Source organism: Oryzias latipes, chromosome 19, assembly GCF_053564925.1.
Source record: "Oryzias latipes strain Hd-rR chromosome 19, Olatipes_Hd-rR_3.1".
Classification (NCBI taxonomy): domain Eukaryota; kingdom Metazoa; phylum Chordata; class Actinopteri; order Beloniformes; family Adrianichthyidae; genus Oryzias; species Oryzias latipes.
Window position 1 is genome coordinate 22,070,802 of NC_136255.1, and position 24,024 is coordinate 22,094,825.

A 24,024-nucleotide genomic window follows, 5' to 3' on the forward strand; every position below is an offset into this window, starting at 1 on the left:
ATTTTTTAGAAGCAGGACAAAAATAGATTTACAAAATAATATTTTATGACAATCAACTATGCTTTTCTTTACTTCAGCGAACATAGCTTGGGCGTTTACCGAGTATGTCTGGTATGAATCGGAAACATTTTGCGTGGTTTCTGACTCCTGGAAAGTAAGACGTACCTGTCGTTTGCTGACGTCACGATTACGTAATCTTCACCCCTGCGTTCATTGGATTGTATCAGCTCACCGTTTGTCCTGCAGTGGCCATATTTGTTGATGTGTCATATCCTTCTTTCGGGGCGACTCTCTGGGCGATCAGCTGGTTAAACAAGGAGTTTCAAGTTCACTCCTCTTCTGGTCTGTCTACGCGACAATAAAAACAATGGATCTAAAGAATTAGGTAGGTCAAATTATCACAACTTTCAAAATAAATCTCCATTTGTGGTGATGCTAGCAACGCTAGCTTAATGTGTACACAGACTGCAATGAAAAGCTCGTGTCAGTGAGTGTTGGCCTAGCGATACAGCTCTGGGTTTACAATTAACATTTACATTGTTGATTAAAAAATTAGGGACTGTTTAACCTTATTTGTATAATATTTAGGATTTAGTTTTGCCTGCATTATTCAACTTCAAGGCTCTGGCTAAGCAGCAGCTAAGCAACAACTGTAAAGAGCAGCTAACTACAGCACAATATTAACAATTAGCAACGTTAGATGAATTCTACGTGAACATTTAGAGGTATACGTCTCTCTTACTGACATTTATAATCGTATTTATTGTCGTAAAGTTGTAAATATTGTTAAATATGAAAGACCTCAGTTTTGTGACGAAGCACCTGTCAGATGAGAGCATCTTATGTGCACAGACAGAGCCTCCGTTTTAAAAAAAATCCCATTATTATTTCGAATATCTATGTTAAATCTCCCCGGTATATATTATTAGATGCAGTTAGCTAAATATTTAGTTAAAAGACCCCTAAATTCTGATTAAAGGAGCATCATACGCTATAAGGGTGGGGCTGATGGCTGTAGGATTATTTTTGAAAAACCAGGGGAAACAGGATTATCTAGTGGTTGGGACAATAGGGTACAGTTTCGACTAACAAAGCTTTTATTGTCTTGAATATACTATGTATTTTTGTTTTAATCGCTGTTTCTAAAGGTAATTTAAGTTGATCATTTTGTTGTTTGCTTTTTTTATTTCCAAGATCAATAGATTAAAGTAAAATAAAAATGTTTTAAGAAAAGGGCATGATTGATGATTAAAAACAAATGTAAACATGTCACCATTTAGCCATAGGCTATTTTTCATCTGCAGTCTTCTGGCAAGTTAATGATGTTGAAGAAATCAAACTGATTTAAAGAGGAAGAAACTATACTAAAGAATATAAAACACTGCTAACAATACAAATAAAAACACAATATAAAACGAAATCAAATGTAACATTTTAAAATTCAGATTTCTGGTCATTTGACATTTCTGAAGCCACTGTTTCCATTTTAACAATGACAAAACTTGCACTCCTCTTGTTGTAACGGGTATGCCATGCCAGAAAAACTGCATGTTTGTGAAAAAGTTATCTGTGAATTGAATTGTCAACTGTGTCAGATGTGAGGAATTATTTAACTTGCTTGGAGTCTTTTTCTTTTCTTTGTAATATATATTGCTGAGTTGTGAATGTTCTCCTAAATGTTTATAGCCTAAAACTACTTGGAACAGCTTTATTCCCTGTTAACAACACAGACACTGGTTCTCGCCTTTTTACTGTTTAAATTCCTAAAAGGTTTTTACTATTTAGAGCTTGACCATGTATTTTTAGCCAAGCTCGCTGCCTTTCTATCATGAATACCTGTCATAGTTGCATGTGATAGTTTCCTGCCTTTCCAGGTGTTTCTCCCCTTTAACCTGTACTGTCTGTCTTTGAAACAGTTCCTTTTTGTAATTGAGTTTAACAACACGGTTTTGTTCTGAATATGAACGCCAGTGGTTTATAGGGAAGAAAATAAAAAGGAATTAGTACAGGTCTGTATTTTTACACACTAATCTTTGTAGCAGCTTATCCCTTTCAATGATCTGTGTCTTACTTTCATTTTCAGGTTTGAAGTACAGAGGGACCATGGAACAACCAGGTCCTTCCACAGATCCTCAAAAGATGGAGGGATTAGAGGTGAAACCATTTATGGACGAGTCTGTGGATCAGCTGGGCAACGGCTCGGATGAGAAGGACACTATATCTCTGCATGACATAGAAAACAGTTTGAATTCAAAAGAAGAAATTAACAGGGAATCAACAACAAACAACAAGCAGGGAGCTCAAAGATGCTCTCAGGAGAATTTGGATGGAGAAGAGCCGGTTTCTAACAAGTCCGACAGCAGTACTGTTTTCTCTGGGAGTGAGAGACCCTCCCCTGTTTCCTCAGATGGGGTTCCTGTCACTCTGGTAGCGCCTGCCGCCCATCAAGATGTTGTGGAAGGTGCTCCACCTGCAGAAACAACTGAGATCCCATCGACTAATCAAACAGCTGACCCAAGCGACGGCAAACAGCCGTCACTGTTGGTCTCTAGATCATCCGAGTCGTCGCCCGTTGACAGTGGTGATTTATCCGAGAGCCCTTCATCATGTTCTGTCCAAAGCTCTTCCAAAAACTCATTTACCGACTCCTCAACCACCTCTGGGATCTTTAACGGCCCCTCTACCCCAAGCTCAGACACCGTCAGCTCCTCGCCCGCCTCCAGTCCACAAACTCGGTCCAACGATTTGCATTCCTCGTCGAGCCCCTTTGACACCGACTGTAGCAGAAAGCTCATTTCCCAGATCCAGCGAACGCTGTCACAGGAGTCGCTGCTGGACGAGCTGGAATCGGAGTTGTTGAATTGCCAGCTGGCTGAAGGTGTTGGTGAGGGAAAGAGGAAAGGAAGTCCACCAGTTAATGGGCTCTCAGCAGACCAGAAGGGCTGCATGATGGCCTTTGAGAAGTGCGTCCAGGACAAGTACACAAAACAGGAAAAAGCAATTCAGAGGTAACTTACGTACTTACAGTCAGATTTTATCACAATAAAGCATAAAAAAAGTTTTGCACAGTAGCTGTTCTATTACCTTTACAGTTTTCCTGTTTAAATTTGTCAAAGAAAAGAGAGTTTCTCTTAGTGTTGAACACATGTTTTGTTATCTTTATGGTTCAATTCACACTTAAAAAACAAAAAAAATCATCAACTTCTAGGTCCTTTGTGGATTCCATCCAATCCAGCTAATCTCATTTATGTGGGTACAGGTTGCTCGAAGAGAACAAGAGACATCAAGAGCTGATCCTGGGCATCTGCTCAGAGAAAGACAACATGAGGGAGGAGATAAAGAAGAGGGCAGAAATGGAAAAGCAGCACATCACCACCATTAAAAAGGTCATTCATGTTTTGAAAACAATCTATGTGTGACACAGAGGAAGAAAACTGCTGACAAACCAATTCAAAGGAGCTTAAATATGTATTTGTCTCACTGAATGCCTCTCACAACTGTCTTCATTAGTTGTTTTATGTTATTTTTTTCTTTTTTAGACACATTTTCATATGTTATAGCTGCAGAAAGACAAATATTTGATTCTCAGTGAAGACTTAGTCCATCATTTTTCTAAACTAGTCCTAACTTCATCAGACTCAAATATTAGTTTTGCTCTAACTGACTCTTACGCAAGTAGAGACTCAAACAAAAGGCTAAATCGTGTTAGGCTGCACCAGTCACCGTCACTCTAATGCAGTTAAATGTGCACAGTTAGCTGCTGTTTGAGTGTTAAGCCCATTTTCTCGCTGGCCAGGACAAAAAGGTGCACTCAGCCCCAATTACTTCCATTTAGGAGGCTATGTTCGCTTCATTTCATTATCTACTGTACCTCTGAAACTGGGCCTTTTCAGTTTGCAAGTTTTTGTTTTCTTTTGCCATTCATGTTTATGACACCATCATTCCATTTATAGGACTGCTTGTACTTTGATAAATGTAGAAAGTTAGATTTGGGACATTTTCTGTAAGTCATCTTTTTTAATTCAGAGGAATCAATCACACCCCACCTCTGTGTGCTTTACGTTTGAGCTTTTTAAGTCATGGTTTTGCTGGTAGTTGTCTTGTATATCAGGTTACGTCAGGTTTCAAATTGAGCAAGGGGTCACTCGTGTTTTTTGTTTTTCTGTTTTTGCAGTTGGAGGGCAGGTTGGAGGAGCTACTGAAAGAGTTGAAGGATTCACGAGATACACTGATCCACCACGAGCAGACAGCTAAGGCTAACCTCCAGCAGATGCAGAGGGAGATGACTTGCCGCATCGAACAGGTATGAGTCCACCTTAAATACAACCAGATTAGCTGGTCCCCCTGCCTGGCTTTTCCTGAATCTGACATGTTTCACTTTCCATCCCTCTCCAAGTTCCTACTGTAAAGACCCAGTCCGAGGAAAATGGTGTTTTTGGCGTTTTCAACATGTTCTTGTGGCCTTTTTTGGGTCATGGAAGACGCTTATATAGAGAAACATTCGGTCAAAATTGAAATTCAAAGTACTTCTTTATTCAAATCGTTGTGAATCAGAAACAGACAATAAATAATGTTGAAAAATAATTGTCTGTGACGTAGAAAATACGCTGGGCGGGCCGCAAGCTCCCAGCTCTCAGCAACAGGGAGGGGAAGGGGGGCGGGGTTGTTCCGCGCCAGCGTACTCGTCCGCAACTCGGAGGATAATTTATAATGACCCCCCCCCCCCCCCCCTTACTTTTTTAACCATTCTCCAACACAAATAATATAAATAAAATTTAGCCTCAAATACAAAAGGGGTTTATCCAAATATACGCCTTGTGTGTCAGAAGATTCATAAACCCTCTATTGTTACAGTAAAATCTATCCAACACAATAAAACTCTAATCTGTTTGCTCAGCTGTTGGACAAGAAAAGCTAAAAGAAAAAACGAGAATTTCCTAATGAACTACTGCCAGACTATGTCCTAGAAAACATCACAGGTTTCTGGGTTTTGGCAAAAAATGGCTTAATCATAATTAAAAGCCCACTGGGAACACTTTTAAAGTAGCTCAAAAGATGACTGGAGTGGGTCTTTTGATTCTCACACACCCTTTCCAGAGATACTTTCATAAATTGTGATCAACTTTTAACCTAACAGTTTCAATCTTCACACGTTGCTATTATTGGTTAAATTAAAAGCTGATTGCTTTTTATAGCAAATATAAAAGTTGTATAAATGCAGAGTTCTAGATTGTAATGCCCGATAGCTTAAAAGGATGATTATTTTCCTGCCTTGAAGGAAAAAAAATTATAATGCTGAATCAGTTTTTTTCTGTTGTTTAAAAAAAAAAAACTACCTTTCTCTTTATCTGAATATTTGCACAAAACCGTCAGCTGTGTGTTCAGGGCTTTTGCATCCTCAATCCCCTGTTATTGCAGATTGAATTGTGCATAAAGGCACATTTTTCACCCTGAGTTTGCACATCTGGTTAAATCTGAGCGCGGCGGTTTTGTCACACCTCGCAATTTTTTAATTTCACTGTTCAGTGAGCAACAAGAGTTTTTTTTCATTCCTCCCTTGGATTAGGTCTTAATCTTGATCAACTGTTTCTGCCTCTGAGATTCTCAACATTTGTCTATTTTGTTTTTAGAAGCTCTGTGCTAAAAGTTTGATTTCTGCCCTTTACTCTTCTTTTTGTTTTATTTAGTAATTACCAAAAAGCTGAAGAGACACTTTTTTTGTTGTTGTTTTTTTTAACATTTAAAGTTCAACAGCCACAGATGGCATGTTAAAAACTCCAGCGTCGGCTCAGTATTGGTTAGTGTTTTACCAAAAAACATGATGCTCCGCAGGTAAACAGGAAGTGTGACGAGGCACGCCAAGAAAAGGAGGCCATGGTGATGAAATATGTGCGGGGAGAGAAGGAGGCGCTCGACCTGAGGAGGGACAAGGAAAGTTTGGAGAAGAGGCTGAGGGAGGCGGTCAAGGAGATGGACCGCCAGGCTCTCCGTGGAAACCAGCTGGCTCAGGAGAAAGGACGACTGCAGCAGTTATTCGATTCTAAGGTGAAGTCAAAGCCGTTTGCTGTTGTTCCATTTGGCCTTTGTTACCAAATTCAGTTTACATGAACTATATGCTTCTGCCTTTTGGGTCTTTGATCTGCAGGAAGGCGAGGTCGGCCGATTGACCCGAGAGGTGGAAAAGTTGAAGGATGAGATTAACTCCCATCTTATAAAGGTCAAATGGGCCCAGAACAAACTAAAGAGTGAAGCAGACGCTCACAAGGTAAGGCAACAATTTGAATGAACGCCTCATTGATCGTATTTGTTAAAACCTCCACCAGTTACTAAAAATCCAAAGGTTCTGGAAGTTGTTTTGGCGACATTCTCAATCTCTTTTTTTGCAAATCCACTGCAAAAGGTCAGACTAAAAGCTTCACTTTGAGCAGAGCGAATGCCTCAAACTCATTTAAAGTTCCACTCCGATCATCTTTTGATCTATTTTCAGACCGTTCCCAGTGGTCTTTTCATTATCCTGACAGCTGTGTCGTTTTCTAGGACATAGTTTCTGCAGAGCGGCAGTAGTTCAGTTGCTCTGCGGCCCGCCCAGCATATTTTCTACATGAGAAATCAGTTCTTTCTCAAACTGCATTTTTTTTCGTCTACTCCTGATTCACAATGATTTGTAACTTTTTTTTAAAACTTTTTATGATGGTTTTGCGACATCTGATGATGGAGGAAATTTAAACTCAAAATTGCATTTCTGAGTTTTTTCTTTATTCAAATGGCTGTGAATAAGGAGCAGTTAATCCGTTAATACCCTTAGAAAACATAATAACATTAATACAGTGTTGAAGGAAAGAAAGAAATATGGATGAATATTATGAAGCCATAAACTAGTACAACAAGTACACTTCTTTATGTCTATGAGTGATTATTTTTGAACAACCCTATAATTTTTTCTTGTTAAAAATGTTCTTTTTTCGCTTGACTTTGTGAGATTACTTGTACTTGTACTTCTTACTTGTCATATGTCATTAATATGTTGATGTGTATTTCTCTCTAGGAAACTAAAGACAAACTAAGAGAAACGACCTCCAAGTTGGCTCAGGCCAAAGAGGAGACTGAGCAGATCCGCAAAAACTGCCAAGACATGATCCGAACTTATCAGGTCTGATGTGATTTTTTTAAATTAAAAAAAAAAGCCACTTACTGCACGTTTAAATGGGTAAATGAAGCAATCTTTGCCAAAATTGTGAAATAGAGCAGCAGTTTTCATCTACGCCTTGTGATGGTGGTAAAGAGCTGTCCTAGTTTTTTTCTAAAAAGCTAAGTTTTAGACCCTATTCAGATGTATTTTCTGTTTTAATTCTAGAATAAAAATAAAAGGAAGAACCTGATAAATAGGCCGAACAAGTCTATGTCTGAGTTTTGTTGCTAATATTTGTTATTCTTGTATTTTGAAAGCTTCATTTTTCTTTTTTAACTTGTAGGAATCAGAAGAGCTCCGATCAAACGAGCTGGACGCTAAACTACGAGAGACCAAAGGAAAGCTGGAGAAGCACATACAGGAGCAAACAGACCAATTAGAGGTAACATCCCTTTAAACTATAATCTTTTCACAAATCCATTCATCAATATATATCTTACATGCAAGTGTGTGCCTTTTTAAAATCACGGACTTAATCAGAAGTTCATCAGATTTGTCCTGGTGTTGTTTATTTTGATGTAAAAAAAAGGATATTCTGACTAATTCAGTCTTTTTCTATAAAAAACCATTTCTGTTCATGTTTCTGAATAAAGCTTTGACAATGATCAGATCTTTAAAAAGAAAGGAAATGTTAAATTGAGCAGAAAAATGACTATTATGTAAATTAAAGCATCAAACTTAAAGGTCATGTCATTTCGCACACATTTGATGCATGAAAATCGGTCATACGTGAATATACGTCTTGCATACAGATGTATCACGAACGAACCACGTTAAAACCACGGAAAAGGTATAAATAAACAACGCAAATAACACGTAAAATCAACGTAGAGCATGAATCGCAATTTGCAATTCATTAGTAATTTGTTTGTCAATTACTTAATTTGCATGCGCGACATATATAAAAGTTACACATTGGTGGTACATGTGTGAAAAGTCCGTTACACATATGTGAAACAGTCGTGGAAAGCCACAAATTCTCATATGCATTTCGCAAAAATCACGCACTATTTTGTAGGATTTATGTAATAATTGCAGATAAACTTTGTAAGATACGCAATTTCAACTAACCAATAATTTTTGAACAGCTTAAAACCAAAATCACGTAAAGAGCCGTCTGCAGAAACCCTTTTTCTGCGCACATCGACAAACGAAAGAAACACTTATTAATATATCACGCATATATCACAAGAGACCCAAATGTCATACATGGAACATGCGCAAAATCTATATAGTGGCTGTGTGACACGGCCTTAAATTTATGTAATATTTCTTTAATTTAAAGGTTCAAAGTAAATCTGTAAATCAAAGCAATTATTTTTCTGCGGTTTGTTAGGTGTAACCGTCTTAAACACGTGAAAGCTCACATGGGCTCTGCAGACGAACACATGTCGAGTCCCAAAAGTTCTGGGCCCATCGATGCACTCGCTCCAAAAACGACGGCCTTTTTTTCTTCGTGCCTCACTTCGTGACTTTATAAATAAATGCCCCAGAAATAATCAATAGGGCGCTGCAGTTTCCAGCAACAACCCAGAAGACATCACCCAATTCTTGCAATCACTCCAGATTATAAAAAATGTTTTCGCAATAAGCCTTTAAATATGTTAATTTGATACAACAATTCCTAAATTTGAAAATTGAAATGTTTTTTTGCTTTTTTAAGAAGAAAACATTTTAGGATTGTTTTGATCTTTCTCCCACTAATTCTTTAACAGTTGTCTGAATCTTCAGCTGGTTTTTTGGCAGATACCTTTGCCTCCTCTAAATTAATATTTTTGTTATGCAACAGCGATGATGCAACACATAAATTATGCAAGCAAAAAACGATTAAATGTAGATCTGATGTGAGAAGGAGGATGCACCAACGTCTCCATCGTTGCTGAGTCGTCCTGGAGACCAGAGACGACTAATGGCTTCTTGGAAATGCTGTCCAGCTGTAGCACCACTAATGGTTTGTTTTAAAAAAGATGTGGCGAAGCATTAAAAACCCTGATTACGTTCACACTTGTGATGAAGACTTATGCAAAATACTTTTGAATGAACATCGAAAAGACCCCTAAACATCTTGAGTGATGTAATCCCAGTTTAAATTTATCCATTTATCCTGTTTTAAAGTTTCCTAAAGATGATCAAAGATGTCATTGATTATATTTGGTTTATAGGTGCAACGCCTGAAGGAAAAAGAGCTGGAGGACTTGAAGAAGAGTTACAAAGAAAGCATGGACGAGCTGGAGACTCTTCGCACTAAGGTTTGTCTCAAACAGCTTCAGCGCATCGGCTGAGGCGGACTTTCCCGTGACGCCCATCCCTTCTGCCTGACAGTTAAAGTGCCTGGAGGACGAGCGACCACGATGGGAAGACGAGCTGACTAACTATAGGGAGATCATCAACCGGCAAAAAGCTGAGATCGGCCGTCAGAGAGAAAAAGTGGAGGAGGTCACAGCACTTGAGGAGCAACATCAGCGGTAAGCAGCACACATTCCAATCCGTAAGGATGGAGAGGCACAGAATGTATACAGTTTAGCAAACAGGAAAGGATCAAATCCATCATGGCGGCCATAGAAGAGCACAAAATGTTCATGAAGAAACAGGTTTATTTGTTTAATGGTTAAAAGAGACCTTTGGAATTTGCCTTCATACCACAAAGATGTAATTAGAAAAGAAAAGCATCTTTAGCAAAAACTGAGACTTAAAGTTCTAAGATAATCAGTATGGACACGCAGTTTTATGTTTTATATTCAGGGATTGTAAAATTAGGATTCCCTTTGATAAAATATCAAGTTTTCTTTTTGATATGATAGCAAAATGTTTATCATTATTTGTGCAGCATTCATATATATTCATATATTTGCTGAATACCCACAATGCTTCACTGGTTCAGATTGACCTTAAATTGAGATTAAAGGGGTCGTAAAGACCCACTCCGATGAAATTATGTTTTTGGTGTTTTAAACATGTTTTTTGTGGCATTTTTCTGATGATGCAGAACAAATATAAAGAAACATAATCTTAAATTACATTTCTGTGTATTTTGTTTTCATTCAAATTGTGGTGAATCAGGAGCAGATGCAAAAACTTAATGTGTAAAATACGCTGGGCGGGCCACAAGCCCCCTTCTCCATTCTGATGCATCCACTTGTAGACATCGAGATTCATTTGCGTTGTCATTTTCCTCGTCCGAGCTGGCATCCGACTCCAAACTATATGGCTAGAAAGCTCCAATTTGCTCGCCTTTTTTGCTGCACCGCAAGTTTTAGGTTGGGGGTGTGAGGGGCTGAAAGAACACCCTGTCAAAACCATATTTTTTAAATATTGTCCTTAAAATGAATAAAGACTAAAGTGAATCATGCATATTAAATTATCAATATAAACTAAAATTGTTCTGACAGATGTGTGCATTTCTTTTTGAGGTAGTTTAGCCTTTTTTTTCCACTAAGGTTTTTATGGTTTAAGTTTTTTTCTCCACAAACGAAGAAAGTGATACAATCTATATTTAAAAGCATAACTTCTCTTTGCTCCGTTTTCTTAAAAAACAAATCGAGGTGCTTTTTATCTGTTTTTTAAGTGTCTTTTTTTAAGTTGGGTCCCTTCTACATCAAACTAACATGTTAATTTTGACAGAGAGGTTCTAAATAAATTCCTTTTTCTTTCTTGAAGCACACAAAGGTTGAGGTAAGAACAGCTCTGGTCCTTCATGTGGGCCTCTGCTGGTCTTATCAAAGCTACTAGATAGAAAAATGCAATAATAATTTTTTGATCATTTGTTTTTAATCAGTTAATAATGTTGTTTTTCTTGACGAGTGAATTAAGGAAATGTCAAATCTATTCTTTTTATATTTTAAAATGATTCACACTAATATTTTATGAGAAGTTTGATTATTAATAATAAATAATATGGTCCAAACCATTAAATATAATGAGTAATTTCCCTCACTCAACCAGTGATAATGTCGGTGTATCATCTGACGGTGTGGTTTTGTGCGAACGCAGTGACACGGATGAAATCGCGTCTCTCCGTGAGGAAGTCAGCAGCCTGACCGCTCAGATGGCTGACCTGCAGCGGGATGTTCAGGGAAGCCGAGAGCGTGAAGCGGAGTTGCTTGGCTTTACCGAGAAACTGAGCAGCAAGAACGCCCAGCTGCAGTCGGAGAGCAACGCGCTGCAGTCCCAGCTGGATCAGCTCAGCAGCAACTTCACAGAAGTCCAGGCGAGGCTGGAGGAGACGAGCAGGCTGCTCGACGACAAGGTCGGAAGCCTCTGCACGGACAGAGGGCTTTGTTTATCTAAAGATGTGGGTTATCCAATGATTCCACCCTCTTCTTTTTCCTGCAGTCACGACAGCTGAAACGAGAGGAGGCGCTGAGGCAGCAGGAGGTGCAGGGTCTGCAGGAGGAGCGGGGAGCACTGCAGACAGAGGTGAACCAGCTCAAAACCAAGGTAGAGGAGCTCAGGGACGAGCTGGTGACCCAGAAAAGGAAACAAGCTGCCAACATAAAGGACCTCACAAAACAGCTCATCCAAGGTTGGAAACCAAACTCTTTTATTTTGAAGGATTTGTCCATACGTAAAATTAGAAAAAAGACATGACTGAATACAGTTTCATTTGTCACAGGGGGATTAAGTCTAGCATTTACCATCTCTGAAACACAACTAGGTGAAATATTCTCAACTGACTAAACAGAAAGAATTCTTTATAGCTTTTTACAAACCTTTCAAGTATGTTTATATAAAATGTCTGTTTTGTTACAGAAAAACCACACTACCTTAGTGATTTTCAAATTAAAGCAGCTCTGATTGGACGATATGTAAATGTCTCCGGATGGCGGGCATCCATATCAAGAGCCCGGGGGGGTAGAAACTGTCCATAGACTGTGCTGCTACCATACAATTTCTAACATTTGGATGTTCAGCAAGGGGGAAGGGTGGGGTGGTCGGAGTTTGGCAGTCTAAAATCGGCCAATCATCAGACGATTATAGGAACCTTTGAGACCCTCCTGTAAGTCATAAGCTGCTGCCTTCCTGCCACCCGCCTGCTGCTGGACTGCCACCGTATGACTTCCAAATGTGCCCGGGCGGCCACTGTCCAATGTCAAGAAATTATCCGAACACTGTAAAGGTTTCACTCTTTCTTAAAACCCCCACGGCCGCCACGAGGGGTGTGAAAGTGCCGATTTTGCTGAAAAACTTTTTAGCATTTAGGTCGCAGCGCTGTTGCATTTTGGAATATTTGACTGTGGACTTAACAATTGTTAGGGATAGATTTAAAACTAAATCAACCTTCATTTAAAAAAACAATATATTGACTATTAAAACATTGCTCTTTGATTTCTCTTTTAGAGCAATTCATTGGTTTTTCTAGGCTCAAAATTGTCTTTTGTGCCAATTTTTTGTGCACAAATAAAGTAAAACTTACTTTGATTATTTAAAAACACTCATCTCCGAAAAATGTATTTTTGGTAATTGAACAAATGTGGTTTTAGAACCGGAATGGCGTGTTGTTCACGCATAAACTTATTACTACAGTTCACTTTCTTTTTCATTCTAGCTCGAAAAAAGCTGGAGCATGTCGATAACGGTGGATGTGACCGGGATGCCAACAGCATGGGCAGCCGCTCCAGTTCTTCAGGTATACTTCCAAAAAATGTTTATATCATAAGATACCATAATTAGTTCAACACACACTGAAGAACTTCTGTCATTCAAATCAAAAAATCTCCCTTTGACAGGTTCCTTGAATGCTCGGCACGGCGGGACCTCTGGTGCAGACGACAGCTCGTCAGCTCCTTCCCCGGTGGTTGCCGACAGCTTCCCAGAGGTCGACAAGACCGTGCTCGTCGATCGCATCGTGCGCCTCCAAAAGGCCTTGGCGCGAAAGCAGGAAAAAATTGAGTTCATGGAGGATCACATCAGGCAGCTGGTGGAGGAGATCCGCAAAAAAACAAAGTGAGTGGCGTGAATCCAAGAGACGGGCGGAAGAGGTGGGAGAAGACGGTATTCCTTTTTGCTCTGCTCATTTATTTTACAGGGAAATACTATTATAGGTGATGAGGGTTTACAGCGAATGTGCTGCTGCCAGTGCAGGTGATAGGGAAATTCTTAGAATCAGCAGGTTTTTCTATTAGTGACATTAGGATGAAGAAAAGCGTTTTTAATGTAAAACGAGCTGCTGAAACCAAATCTGTCACCTCCACGCACAGCCAAGTGCTCGCGCCTCATTCATCAGCACCAGAGGGAGGAGGAACGCCGTTCAGAAGAACATTGACATACTTGGACTTTTGCTTCAGTGTCTGATTAGATCTGTGCCGTTATTGTTGTCTAAACATCTGAGCTAAGCGTTGACCATCGTTGTAATGTGTCAGTGGCGATTGACGGATCGTTTCTTCCACTCATCATCAGATTTTGGTTCACGCAAACTTGGTTTCTTAATCTGGAGCTATTTATAGACGATAGGCGCTTGGGGGCTGCGCCTCTGTAAGGATCGTTAAGTGTGTGCCATAAATATTCATTGCTGCTAAACAGACCGTATCAATGACATTTTGGCTGTCCCAGTCCTATTTCATTCATGTCATTCACCATATAGGGCCTCTGCTCGCCATAGATGATTGGAGAAGGGGATGGATTTGACCCGATCCCTTTTTTTTTCCCCTACTAAAAGAGAAAGAAAAGAAATAAACATGTGTTTGCAAATATTCTGGAGAACAGTTCATGATGTTTGTGTCTTGCTTTTTTCGTCAGTTGATTTTCCGTCCTCCCACTTTTCCCACCTCACATTTCTCGCGCATGTGAACCTTTCAGTTTCAACCTACATGGAAGAGGTAAATCCAGGGCAAATCCCACAGTTGCAGCGCTAAATTTATCTCTTAAGAATCTCAGCGAAGCCCGGGGGGTGTTACACCTCCCAGAGTATGGATGTGGAATGTGTCCTTTTTGCCTCTCTGTCCCTTTCCCTCCAGGACAGCCTGGTGAACACTGACAAACTGTTTCTGTGTTCGCCTCCGGCTTCAGGCTAGCAGACAGATGTGGAAGGAGAGTCTTTGAGGCAGTCTTTCAGGAAGTTTAGAGGCAAAGTGTATTTATTTTTCATAACCTTCTGTGTTAAACCATGGTTTTACGTTTAAAGACCCACTCTAATCATCTTTTGATCTGTTTTCAAAGCGTTGCCACCGGTCTTTTAAACAGGATTAGGATGTTTTTAGCCTAAATTAAACGTACTTTTTATAGAAGTTCATTAGAAATTCACCTCCCAGTTGAGGGTGGGACCATTAGCACAGAGCAACCCCGCCCCTCTTCCTCTCCATGTCGCTGAAATTTTGGAGCAGAGGGTTGTGGCCCGCTCTGCCTGTTTTCTATGTCACAAATATTTCTCTGTATTTTTTTCTTTTGATTCATGATTTGCCTAAATAAATACTCAGGCAATTATAAGCTGAATGTTTTGGTTAAAAACACGATTTTCTCCGGCACGGGTCTTTAAACCATTTTTATTTCTGTACCTCCATCATTTTTGAAAGAATTTAACCATGGAGAAACATTTGCGTTCTCCTAACTTGACCCTTTTTCAAAGTGTAACCTTCAGCTCATCTGTCCTGACTAACCGTCACAAATGTGGGGAAACTAGATTTTTTAATAACTTTAGTTGTGCGGCCCCCTGCTTTTTTGGTTATTTATTTATTTTTTTGTTTGTTTGCCAACCAGCCAGCCTTTAAATTTTGCAAGTAATGTGCAATTGGGAAGTTAGAAGCAGATCATTGGCTGCAATCTGTTTCATGACATGATAGGTTTTATGTTATTTAGTATAGATCACATACAATTAAGATAAAGAAAGTTTTACATCTGATAAAATACTATTATACTACTGCTTTCTATCACTTGTCGACCATTTGGAGGCTTTTAAATGTTGTGATGATTCCCTTATACATCTAAATCTGCATAGCTTTTAAAGATTGCCAAAAATTGGCTCCATCATTACCCAGAATGCCAAGTGACAGTAAGAAAAAAAGCATATTAGTCTTTTTTTTTATGGCTTCCAGTAGATTCGCTGGTCTCTTAAGGAAGCACAATTTGGATCATTTTTTTAGACATTTCTTGAGAAATTTAAATAAAAAAATGTAGCTGGTTTGCCATAAAGCAAAAATCCAGCATGTCCAGCACGGTGGTGTCAGTGTGATGGTGGTCCCTATCGTAGTACACCCAAGTTTAGTTATGAAATTATAAAAAGAAAGACACAGTTCTGCAAAGTTGATGGGTAGAACCTTAGAAACACTAGAAGATATTTCTTTTTTTTAATTTATTTTAAAGTTCTATGTTTTTCTTTTGTATTTTTTGTGTTCAAGAATAAAAAAAACCTGATGTTCTGTTGGATTCTGTTCTAGAAGAAAGCAGAAGGACTTGCTGTCTGTCATGCTGGCCTTTTTGCTCTACATCTTCTTATTTGGGTGGAACTGGTTTAACCGACTTACTTTATTCTAAAGTTTTGCCAAACTCTTGCTTGCTGCATGCTTGTGTTCTTGCCCCCATTTTGAAGGCGTTTCATCAGGAGTCACTTTTTATTTCTGACCATGTCGATGTTGAGCCCTTGCTAGTGGCTCTATGCCAGGTATCCCTCCATGCTATCACCTCTTTAATTTCTGTCACTTTTTTTGTTTTCACTAAACACTGTCGTAATGGATTTGGGGTCTAAATATGGACCCCCGAAAGCCTAGTCAGAGGTAAGTTTGATTTTATGTTCCTGGTAGCCCAGATGTTGTGTGTGAATGGGGAAAGTCTATGGAGGTGGCTTGATGTTTAGCTGTCAACCGTGCACATTTCTGCACCGCGATTCCTCGCTTTGGTGGCTTTTTAGTTTAGAAAATTCCGTCCTTTAGGTTTTATGTTGCATCACTTCTGCGCTGACTTTAAATCGCCCAGGAAGACGATGAAGGGCAAACATTCTTATGCGGAAGATTCCATCTCCTCTCACAAACTGCTTGTGCATGCGGGAGTCGCAACAAGATTGCCACCATAAGTTCTCAAAATGCATGTCAGAAAAAATGACCCCCCCCCCCTCCCCCCTTTGGTTTCCAAAACCACCCAACTAAATCTCTGCTGTGCATGGACCAGAACCTATAGATGTTGATGCATGCTTTAAGCCTTTTTGAAATCTTTTATTATAATAAAAGATTGTATGATCCACAGGTGCTACCCTTACCCCCCCCCCCCACCCACCCTCACTGGCTGAGCGCCTGCTACTCACCCCTCACACTCCCCTTCTGCCCCTGCCCCCCTGGTCAGAGCTGCATGCAATAAAATTAATTTTTTCAAAATGGCAGATTTTCTGATTGTTATATCTCCATAGCAACCATCTTATACTCTGGTGGCCTGGGGGTGACGAACATGTCTGCCATTTTTAGGAGAATTAAGGAAAAGACAATTTTGTAATTTCTATGGCAACAGAGGTTTTTTGTTAACCACGCCCACATTTCTTAAATGTTCATATGGTATGTCGTATCGTTTTTTTCTGTTTGATCCCACAACTCGTGTTTTCATTTATTCCAATGTTCTGGTAGAAACTACAGAGCAACAGGCTAACATAAAGCTTGACACGCTGACGCAGTTCAAAATCTATTCAAAAGCCAACATTTTTTTCCCAAGTAGCTTTGCGGAATTATGAGGCAAAATTTCAAAATCCCTAGGAGTTTACATTTGCAGCTTGTGCTGAAAGTGTTTTTTTTTTTTCTCTTTTTTTTTTTTTTTAAATTCAAGCTGGCAGCGTCTTCCCGAAGTCAAAGGTCAGAAAACATTCGTCATGGTTGTAGACTTAACCTGGTGGTGTGTCTGGGAAATCATGTGAAGATCGCTTAAACAAAAATGTTCTTTTCCCCCATGTTGTGGAGAAAAAGGGAAATGTTGCACTTTACCACAACATGGCCCCAAGTCCAAGGCATCCCATAATAACTTTAAAAATGATTTTAGATTTTGCACCTGTGTTGCTTTCATTGGTGGATTTTGAAATATAATATTTGTTTTGAGCCCCGTAGAAGATTTTTTAGGTTTTTTTGTTTGGTGGTTTCTGTTTCTGTTATGCCATCTTTTTTTTGTGGGCGTTGTTCATGTGGCGGGGGGGACATTTTCGCTGAAGGCTGCAGTAGGAACAAGGAGGGCGAAAACGATGAAAGGACTCGTGGTGAAATGCTCCGTTAGAAGAACCTGCAGGCGCTTTTTGAACAGATATCATTCAGTGTGTGTTTGATCAATGGGGTCACATCTACTGTCAGATTGCTGGACGGTCTATTCCTTTCAGATTTGCTGTCTTTTGCACGCTCTAGCATCAAGAAAGACTTTAACTTCAGTGTTTTGTAGGTGGCAGTTTCGGTTTGAATGCGTTATCATTTAGAATGATGAGACTTCTGTAGGGTATCTGAAGTCTCATCTCATGAAAAGTCTTTATTTATGTTTTGCATTAAGCTGATCTCAAACCCATTCAGAACACAGGAAGTGTTGTGGAGGAGGTTGACTGATTTTTCTCAACATTTATGCTCTGGTTTGTTCAAATTTACCCGAAAGCTTGACTGTCATTGTGGAAAACCCCTTATAGGGTCCCAGGGTTGCTGGGGCCCGTCCCAGCTACTGTTGAGTGAAGGTGGGGTACGCCCTGGACACGTCGCCAGTCTGTTACAGGGACCCCTAAAGCTTTCGTCCCAACTGTCCGGATCCACCCTTAGGGCTGGTATGTATGGACAGGTCGTGGCGAACGCAACACACCAGTTTAAGTAGGGTGAAGTAGACGAGACTCAGGTGTGTCGTACACACATTTTTTCAACCCCTTAGTTTGGTTAATAATGCAGACTATGCTAGAAGCGCTCTTTGGTGCTGTTCACGTGAGAGGTGCACGCCCCTTGCGTGCAGCCTGACTGTGAGCCATAAGGAAATTGGACAATCAGAGTGCAGTTTGTGGGGGCATCCTACAGTCATCCGACGTTATCTTGAATATCACGCGCACACCTTGTGCGCCATCAGAAAGGAGGCGATACTCCGTACTAGTGACTAGAGCACAGCGTCAGGGCACCGCATGATAGCATCACCTGTACGTCATACCAAATACTTCATGTTATACCGGGTGAATACTCGATTCTGATTGGCTGCTGGGTGTGCATTTAAAAGGTGATATACGTAAGGGTTAATGGCTAACAAAGTATGCATTATCACTTTTTAACGCACGCCGTGGAAGCCTGAACTGTCCGACGTGAATAAAAAACGAGAATTAAGGACTAAAAACTGGTTACTATTTATTTCTTTTGTAAGTGACCATGGTATAAGCGGGTTAATGGCCTTCGAAGTATGCATTATCACTTTTTAACGCACTTTGCGGAAGCTTCCACGGCGTGCGTTAAAAAGTGATAATGCATACTTCGAAGGCCAATAACCCTCACATACACTAACAGAGAACGCACGGCATTGGGTTCCATTATCATGACGTTCCTTAACGGGCTTCAGTGGAACTGAAAGACACACCTGAGGCCCCCTTAAGATTTAGTCGCTCCTTTCTACCTTCCTCCACTGGCAACCCAAAGGCCCACAGCACCCTTACAGGGGGGGGGACCCATATGGGTCAACCCCCCTGTACGGGTGAATGGGAATAAGGCTTAAGGTACAATCTAGAGTCATCAGTTTGTGAGAAATCTTCACCTTTGCTTTAATAAAAAAAAACACGTTTCTTTTTTGTCTAGGAAAAATCTTCCAATCATTAGTATTCTTGCAGTTCTTGGACCAAAAGTTTTTCCTTCTTCTGGGGAGTGTCAGAACTGGGATCGATGCAGACTCCCAACTGCCCCCCCCCCCCCCAGAGTTATGTCACATCTCCTAGTACATGTATTTCTTTAGAGATGAACTGCATGTGAGTAGTAGGAACGGAGCTGTGATCGTCAACTCTCCATGTTGGTTTCATCCACGGCGCCTGAGCCCAAGTGTCCTCATTTCTAGCACTGAAAGGATTTTATGAATAAGACGCGCACATTGTTCCTTAATCTCGCTAATTTCCTTACGCGCTCTCTGGTGTCTCATATGAAGACAATACTGTCAGAGGCGTAATGAATATGAATCACAGTGGCAGCTCTCTGCCTCTAAATAGAAACAATGGTCTGTGTTTTCTTTGGGATGCAGTGAGAAAATTGAACAGCAGGAAGTTTAGTGCTATTAAATTAATGGGTTGTCCCCCCCCCCCCCCCGTTTCTCTGACACAAACATGGTTCAACCCTCGGCGCTGGAGCTGCTCGGATGAAAATGGGCCCATAAACAGGAACATTTGTCATCATTTTTCCTATAAACAAAAAAATAAACAGCTGATTAATTGAACGTTGGCAGGTCATTTCTTCTCTGCCATTTTCATTTCCTCCTCTCCTCTGAAATATGCGATGATCACCTTTGCCTGGATGGTTTGTGGAAAACACTCCTCCTGGAATTGCTGTTTTTCAAGCTTCTACTTTTGCTGCTTAAAGTGGTTTATTGCTCTTCCGGAGCTGTCCGTGCTCTCAAACTGTTCAATTCTGCTTTGTTCTCCAGCCGGCGCCACGCCGTCAATTTCTTGTTTTATTTATTTAGTTTTCCATTTTGAGATCCACAATTTGACCTTTTTTCCTCTTCCCCCCCCCCCCCCCCGCCCCCGCCCAGAATTATCCAGAGCTATGTGCTTAGAGAAGAGTCAGGGGCCCTCTCATCGGAGGCGTCGGATATCAACAAGGCGCACCTCAGCCGCAGGGGGGGGATCATGGCCTCGCTGTACACCTCCCACCCGGCGGACAGCGGACTGACCCTGGACCTGTCGCTGGAGATCAACAGGAAGCTGCAGGCCGTGTTGGAGGACACGCTGCTGAAGAACATCACTCTGAAGGTAAGTTCTCCATTTTTTAATTCACAAACGTTTACAGGATCGGTAATGGCGGCTGTTTCCTTCATCTTCATTTAGAGTCAGAAAAGGATGTCCTGTTTCTGTTTAAGACCTGACCTGACCTGACCTCTTCATTTTTAGGTTCTATTATTTCAACAAGAGAAAGTACAACGTCAAGAAAAATAGAGAAGATAAAAATTATTTATACATATTAATGATGATAAATATATGAAAAAATTGAGCTGCTTAAAAAAAGAGCTTTAAATTTGGTAGTTCTGAAGAAAAATGGTTACAACATAGTAACATCTAGGAGGCAATTTACTTAGAGTAACGTCATTTTATTTGGAATTTGTATTAACAGAAATGAGTGTCTGTGATGTTGTTTATTTCATCTTTTGTTAGTTGTAAATTAAATATATTTTGATCGTCGACGATTCCTGCCTGTCTCTGTAGCTTCACTTGCTGACTAACATGAGCTCAGCAGGAGGATCGCATTTAATGTAATCATTTATTTTTTGAATCATTATTAACAAAAAATAACTACATCCTGGGCATGTTGTGGCTTTTGGAGAAGTTTGAATTGCCAAACAGGTCGTAGTGTGCTTTGGTTTGGAGTTCTTTAATTATCTTGAAAATATCGATCTCCAAATATGCAGGATTTAAAAAAAAAAATTTGAAAAACACTCCCAAAAAGTTAACTTTCAAAACACACACAAAAAAAATTCAAAAGGTTTTTCTTTGAAGAACCCAAAAAAAATTCAAAAACATAAACAATTATTTAGGAAAACAAAAAATTGTCGGACAAACAGTGGAATTTCCTTTTTTTTTCAATACAAATCTTTTTTTAAATGCTTACAAAGGTTATTTTAAAACAACTCAAGGACAACTGATCTCAAATAGCACCTTTTTTTAGTGCAGACGTTAAACTTACATTTTTTGAAAATCAAAGAGAAACAGAGCTTGTGTAAAAAATCCTTCAATTCTAGATCGTTCTTGATTTTAAGATCACAGCACAGATCAGGCATCTATGACAGAAATTATTCATAGCAAATTAGAATTTTGTTTTACTTTTTCTTAGGGCAAAAATCCAACCTTCTGTGGTTTTGAAATTCAAAATGGCTTCAACTTTTCTAACCTTAAAAAAATGTAACCTAGTCTACGGCTCTAGAAGAAATCTGTTCTATTTTCAGCTATATTCATAAATTTAGTTGCTGCTTTTTATAATAAGCGCATTCTGTAAAAAAACGTACATTAAATACTCTTGTTGATGTGCTGTTAATGTTTAAATGAAATCATAAAACTAGCTTTTTGTTTTTAAATAAAATGCTCTAAAATAACCTTCTATTTTTCCTCTATCAACTGCTTTCCTTATTCTTTTCCTGATACTCCAGAGTGAACTATGTTAACTTCTGGACTCCATCTGTAAATACAGGCTTCACCTTTTGGGTTATAAATAATGAAGCTTATTAAACAACAGATGGTTTCCACAGGAAAAAGTCCAGATTCAATTTTCCTATAAAGAAAGTTTCCTTTCTGATTTTCCATAACTCATGTTTGTGTTTTTTTTCACATCTGGATGATGATTTTTTTTCCTTCTTCTTTGTTCTTCAGGAGAATTTACAGACTTTGGGAACTGAGATTGAAAGGCTCACCAAGCAGCAGAGGGGTCCTGAGGATGGGGCCAGAAGAAAGTGACATGAAGAAGCTCTTGAAGACTGCAGCCGTGACTTACTTTCCAAACTCATGAAGGAACACAGAGCGTCACGAGTGGAAGTGGGGCATTAGGCGCCTTGAGTTTGCTACCCGTTTGAAGGGAACGTCCAAACCGACTGGACGTGAGACTTCTCTGTCCGTGCTGCTTCATCTCCATACACTCCATCGCACAACATACCTTCCTCTGCTTCACAGCTGTCTACCCAGGGAACCTTCGGTTTGAAAGTTTGCTGCCTAGAAAATAACTAAAAAATAGTCTGATTTGCCAGTAAAATGAAGAAAAATAAAGACTTGTTCCCTGAAGTCCATCCCCCAAAAAAGCCTAATGTCCTTTTGAAGGACTGCTGCTTTGGTTAGACCGCACACAGCTCCACGTTCAACGTCTGGCTTTAGGAAACCTCATGAGCAACATGTTGTTTTTTCTGCAAAGCACTTGGAGCACGTTTATTTTCCGGCTGTGTGACACAGGTGCTTGATTTCAGGGCTCATCCATGTCAAAAATCGCTTCAGCCAAAAGCAAAAACGCCATCCGCAAGGAATGAGAGGGTAAATCCACAGTAAATATCTTTAGCAACATTTGAATGTATTTTTTTTTGTTTCCTTTTTAAGTTGCTTGTTTTATTTTCAGATTTTTATTTTTCCGATATGATGTATTTCTACATAAAGTTTTCTCTGATTTTAATTTTAAAAAAAAATCTATTTTTTTCACTGAAAGCTGGCTCTGAAGAAAAATGTAGTATGAAGTAATTAATTCATTTATCCAGTCTGGTAAGGTGGCATTATTAGCATTCTAACATTTTTTTGCACCAGATAGATTTTATTTTATTTTTTTACCTTTTTCTTTTTCTTTCTTTTATTTTGGTAGTGTCAGAAAGTCCAATATGTTAATGAGTTGAAGGAGATCTGTAGCTCAGGAAACACTGGAGAAATATCCAGGGACAAAGTGCAATTCTGTACTGTTTTATTTTTTTTAAAGTTTATTTTGGTTGAGATTCATCCATGTGCCATTATTTTGTTTTTACCCTTCTGTTAAAATATGATTGTGCTTTTTCCGACTGTTCTGTTCACTCCTCGCACACAAAAAGCTGCAGCTCTTTATGAAAATGACCATTGAAGGACTTCTGAGCTACATGACAGACGGTGCTTTTGTCCTTCTGAATACTTTACTCAGTACAGCAGAAAGAGGTGATCTAGTATTCCCCTTCACCGTCTCAGTAACCCGGTTTTACAGTGCAGTCTCACCCCGAGGTTTTGCCAAAATGACCCTCTACTTGAGGCCAGACTCATCTTATAGCCTGCAGGGATTGCTCAGCATCTCTGACATTAAGAGAACCACGTTGCATTCTTTCGTCCTTCTTCAACTCTCCTTTTGTAGGAAAAACATATATTTTTAAAAAGGGTCACATGATGGTCTCAGAGTGTTGTTTTTTCATTGCAAAATTAAAACTGAGTTGCTTTTTTGCCAACATATTTTCATGTTGCATTTTGCAGAAATGCAGCCCTTGCATGGGGAAACTCGACCTCTGTAATCCTCATGCATGCTAAAACGGCTCCTTCAGGTTTGTGCTACCTGAAAAGATTTCCACGGCCTTCAAGCAAAAAGCCAGTCTGCAGCTGAAGAACTTTTAAATCTAATGCCTCAGAGTGAAAATATGAAGAAATGATGTTCATCGTGTGAACAGCCCGATCCTGTCAAAATGAATTCTGTGGTTTTCCAGCTGTGTAAAGCATCCTGTTTGCTCAATGGTGTGAAATCATCAAACTGTGATTTAATATACTTGTGTATATACAATATTCTGTATTATAAGATGTTTTAAGAAGAAACTATTCCTGATTTTTGTTTGTACATATGGTGGTTCTGGGGAATAAAAATCAACAAATCTTAACTTAAATGATCTGCTTGACTCCTCTTTAGATACTCGAGACTTTTGTCCTGGTTTTTGTTTTTCAGGTGAAGTTAAGGTCGGGTAATTGAGAAAACGTGCTGAGCGATAACCTCTCACCTCGTCTCTTGGCTTGGAAGCAGCTTCAGATCGTTCAGAAGCCTTGGAGTCGGCGCTGCTGATGGTTGCGCTCAGGCCTGCCTATGTCGGTCACAACAGTCAGCATTGCAAATGATTTAACGCAGCGGGTTCAGCTCAGAGGCAGATGCTTCATCATTTCAATGTGAATGATGGCATTTCTGAGTGAGCTGAAACGAAACAAAAAAAACGAAAAAATGAAAGCCGCGAGCGGCGTTGTATGGTCCACAGGCGTCCCACGC

The 24,024-nt window shown here is 39.7% G+C and overlaps 1 protein-coding gene across 1 annotated transcript; it reads left to right on the top strand.

The window, feature by feature from the left end:
* The first annotated feature begins 140 nt into the window (after positions 1 to 140).
* Positions 141 to 23,653, top strand: ccdc186 (coiled-coil domain-containing protein 186). Its single transcript, XM_023949397.2, has 16 exons — positions 141 to 385; positions 2,084 to 3,008; positions 3,260 to 3,386; positions 4,175 to 4,303; positions 5,833 to 6,045; positions 6,146 to 6,265; positions 7,046 to 7,150; positions 7,473 to 7,571; positions 9,352 to 9,438; positions 9,512 to 9,654; positions 11,180 to 11,435; positions 11,522 to 11,711; positions 12,735 to 12,815; positions 12,916 to 13,132; positions 19,832 to 20,051; positions 21,660 to 23,653. The coding sequence occupies exons 2-16, from the start codon at positions 2,104 to 2,106 to the stop codon at positions 21,741 to 21,743; spliced, it is 2,976 nt and encodes a 991-aa protein (XP_023805165.1). The 5' UTR covers positions 141 to 385; positions 2,084 to 2,103; the 3' UTR covers positions 21,744 to 23,653.
* Positions 23,654 to 24,024: the final 371 nt, after the last annotated feature.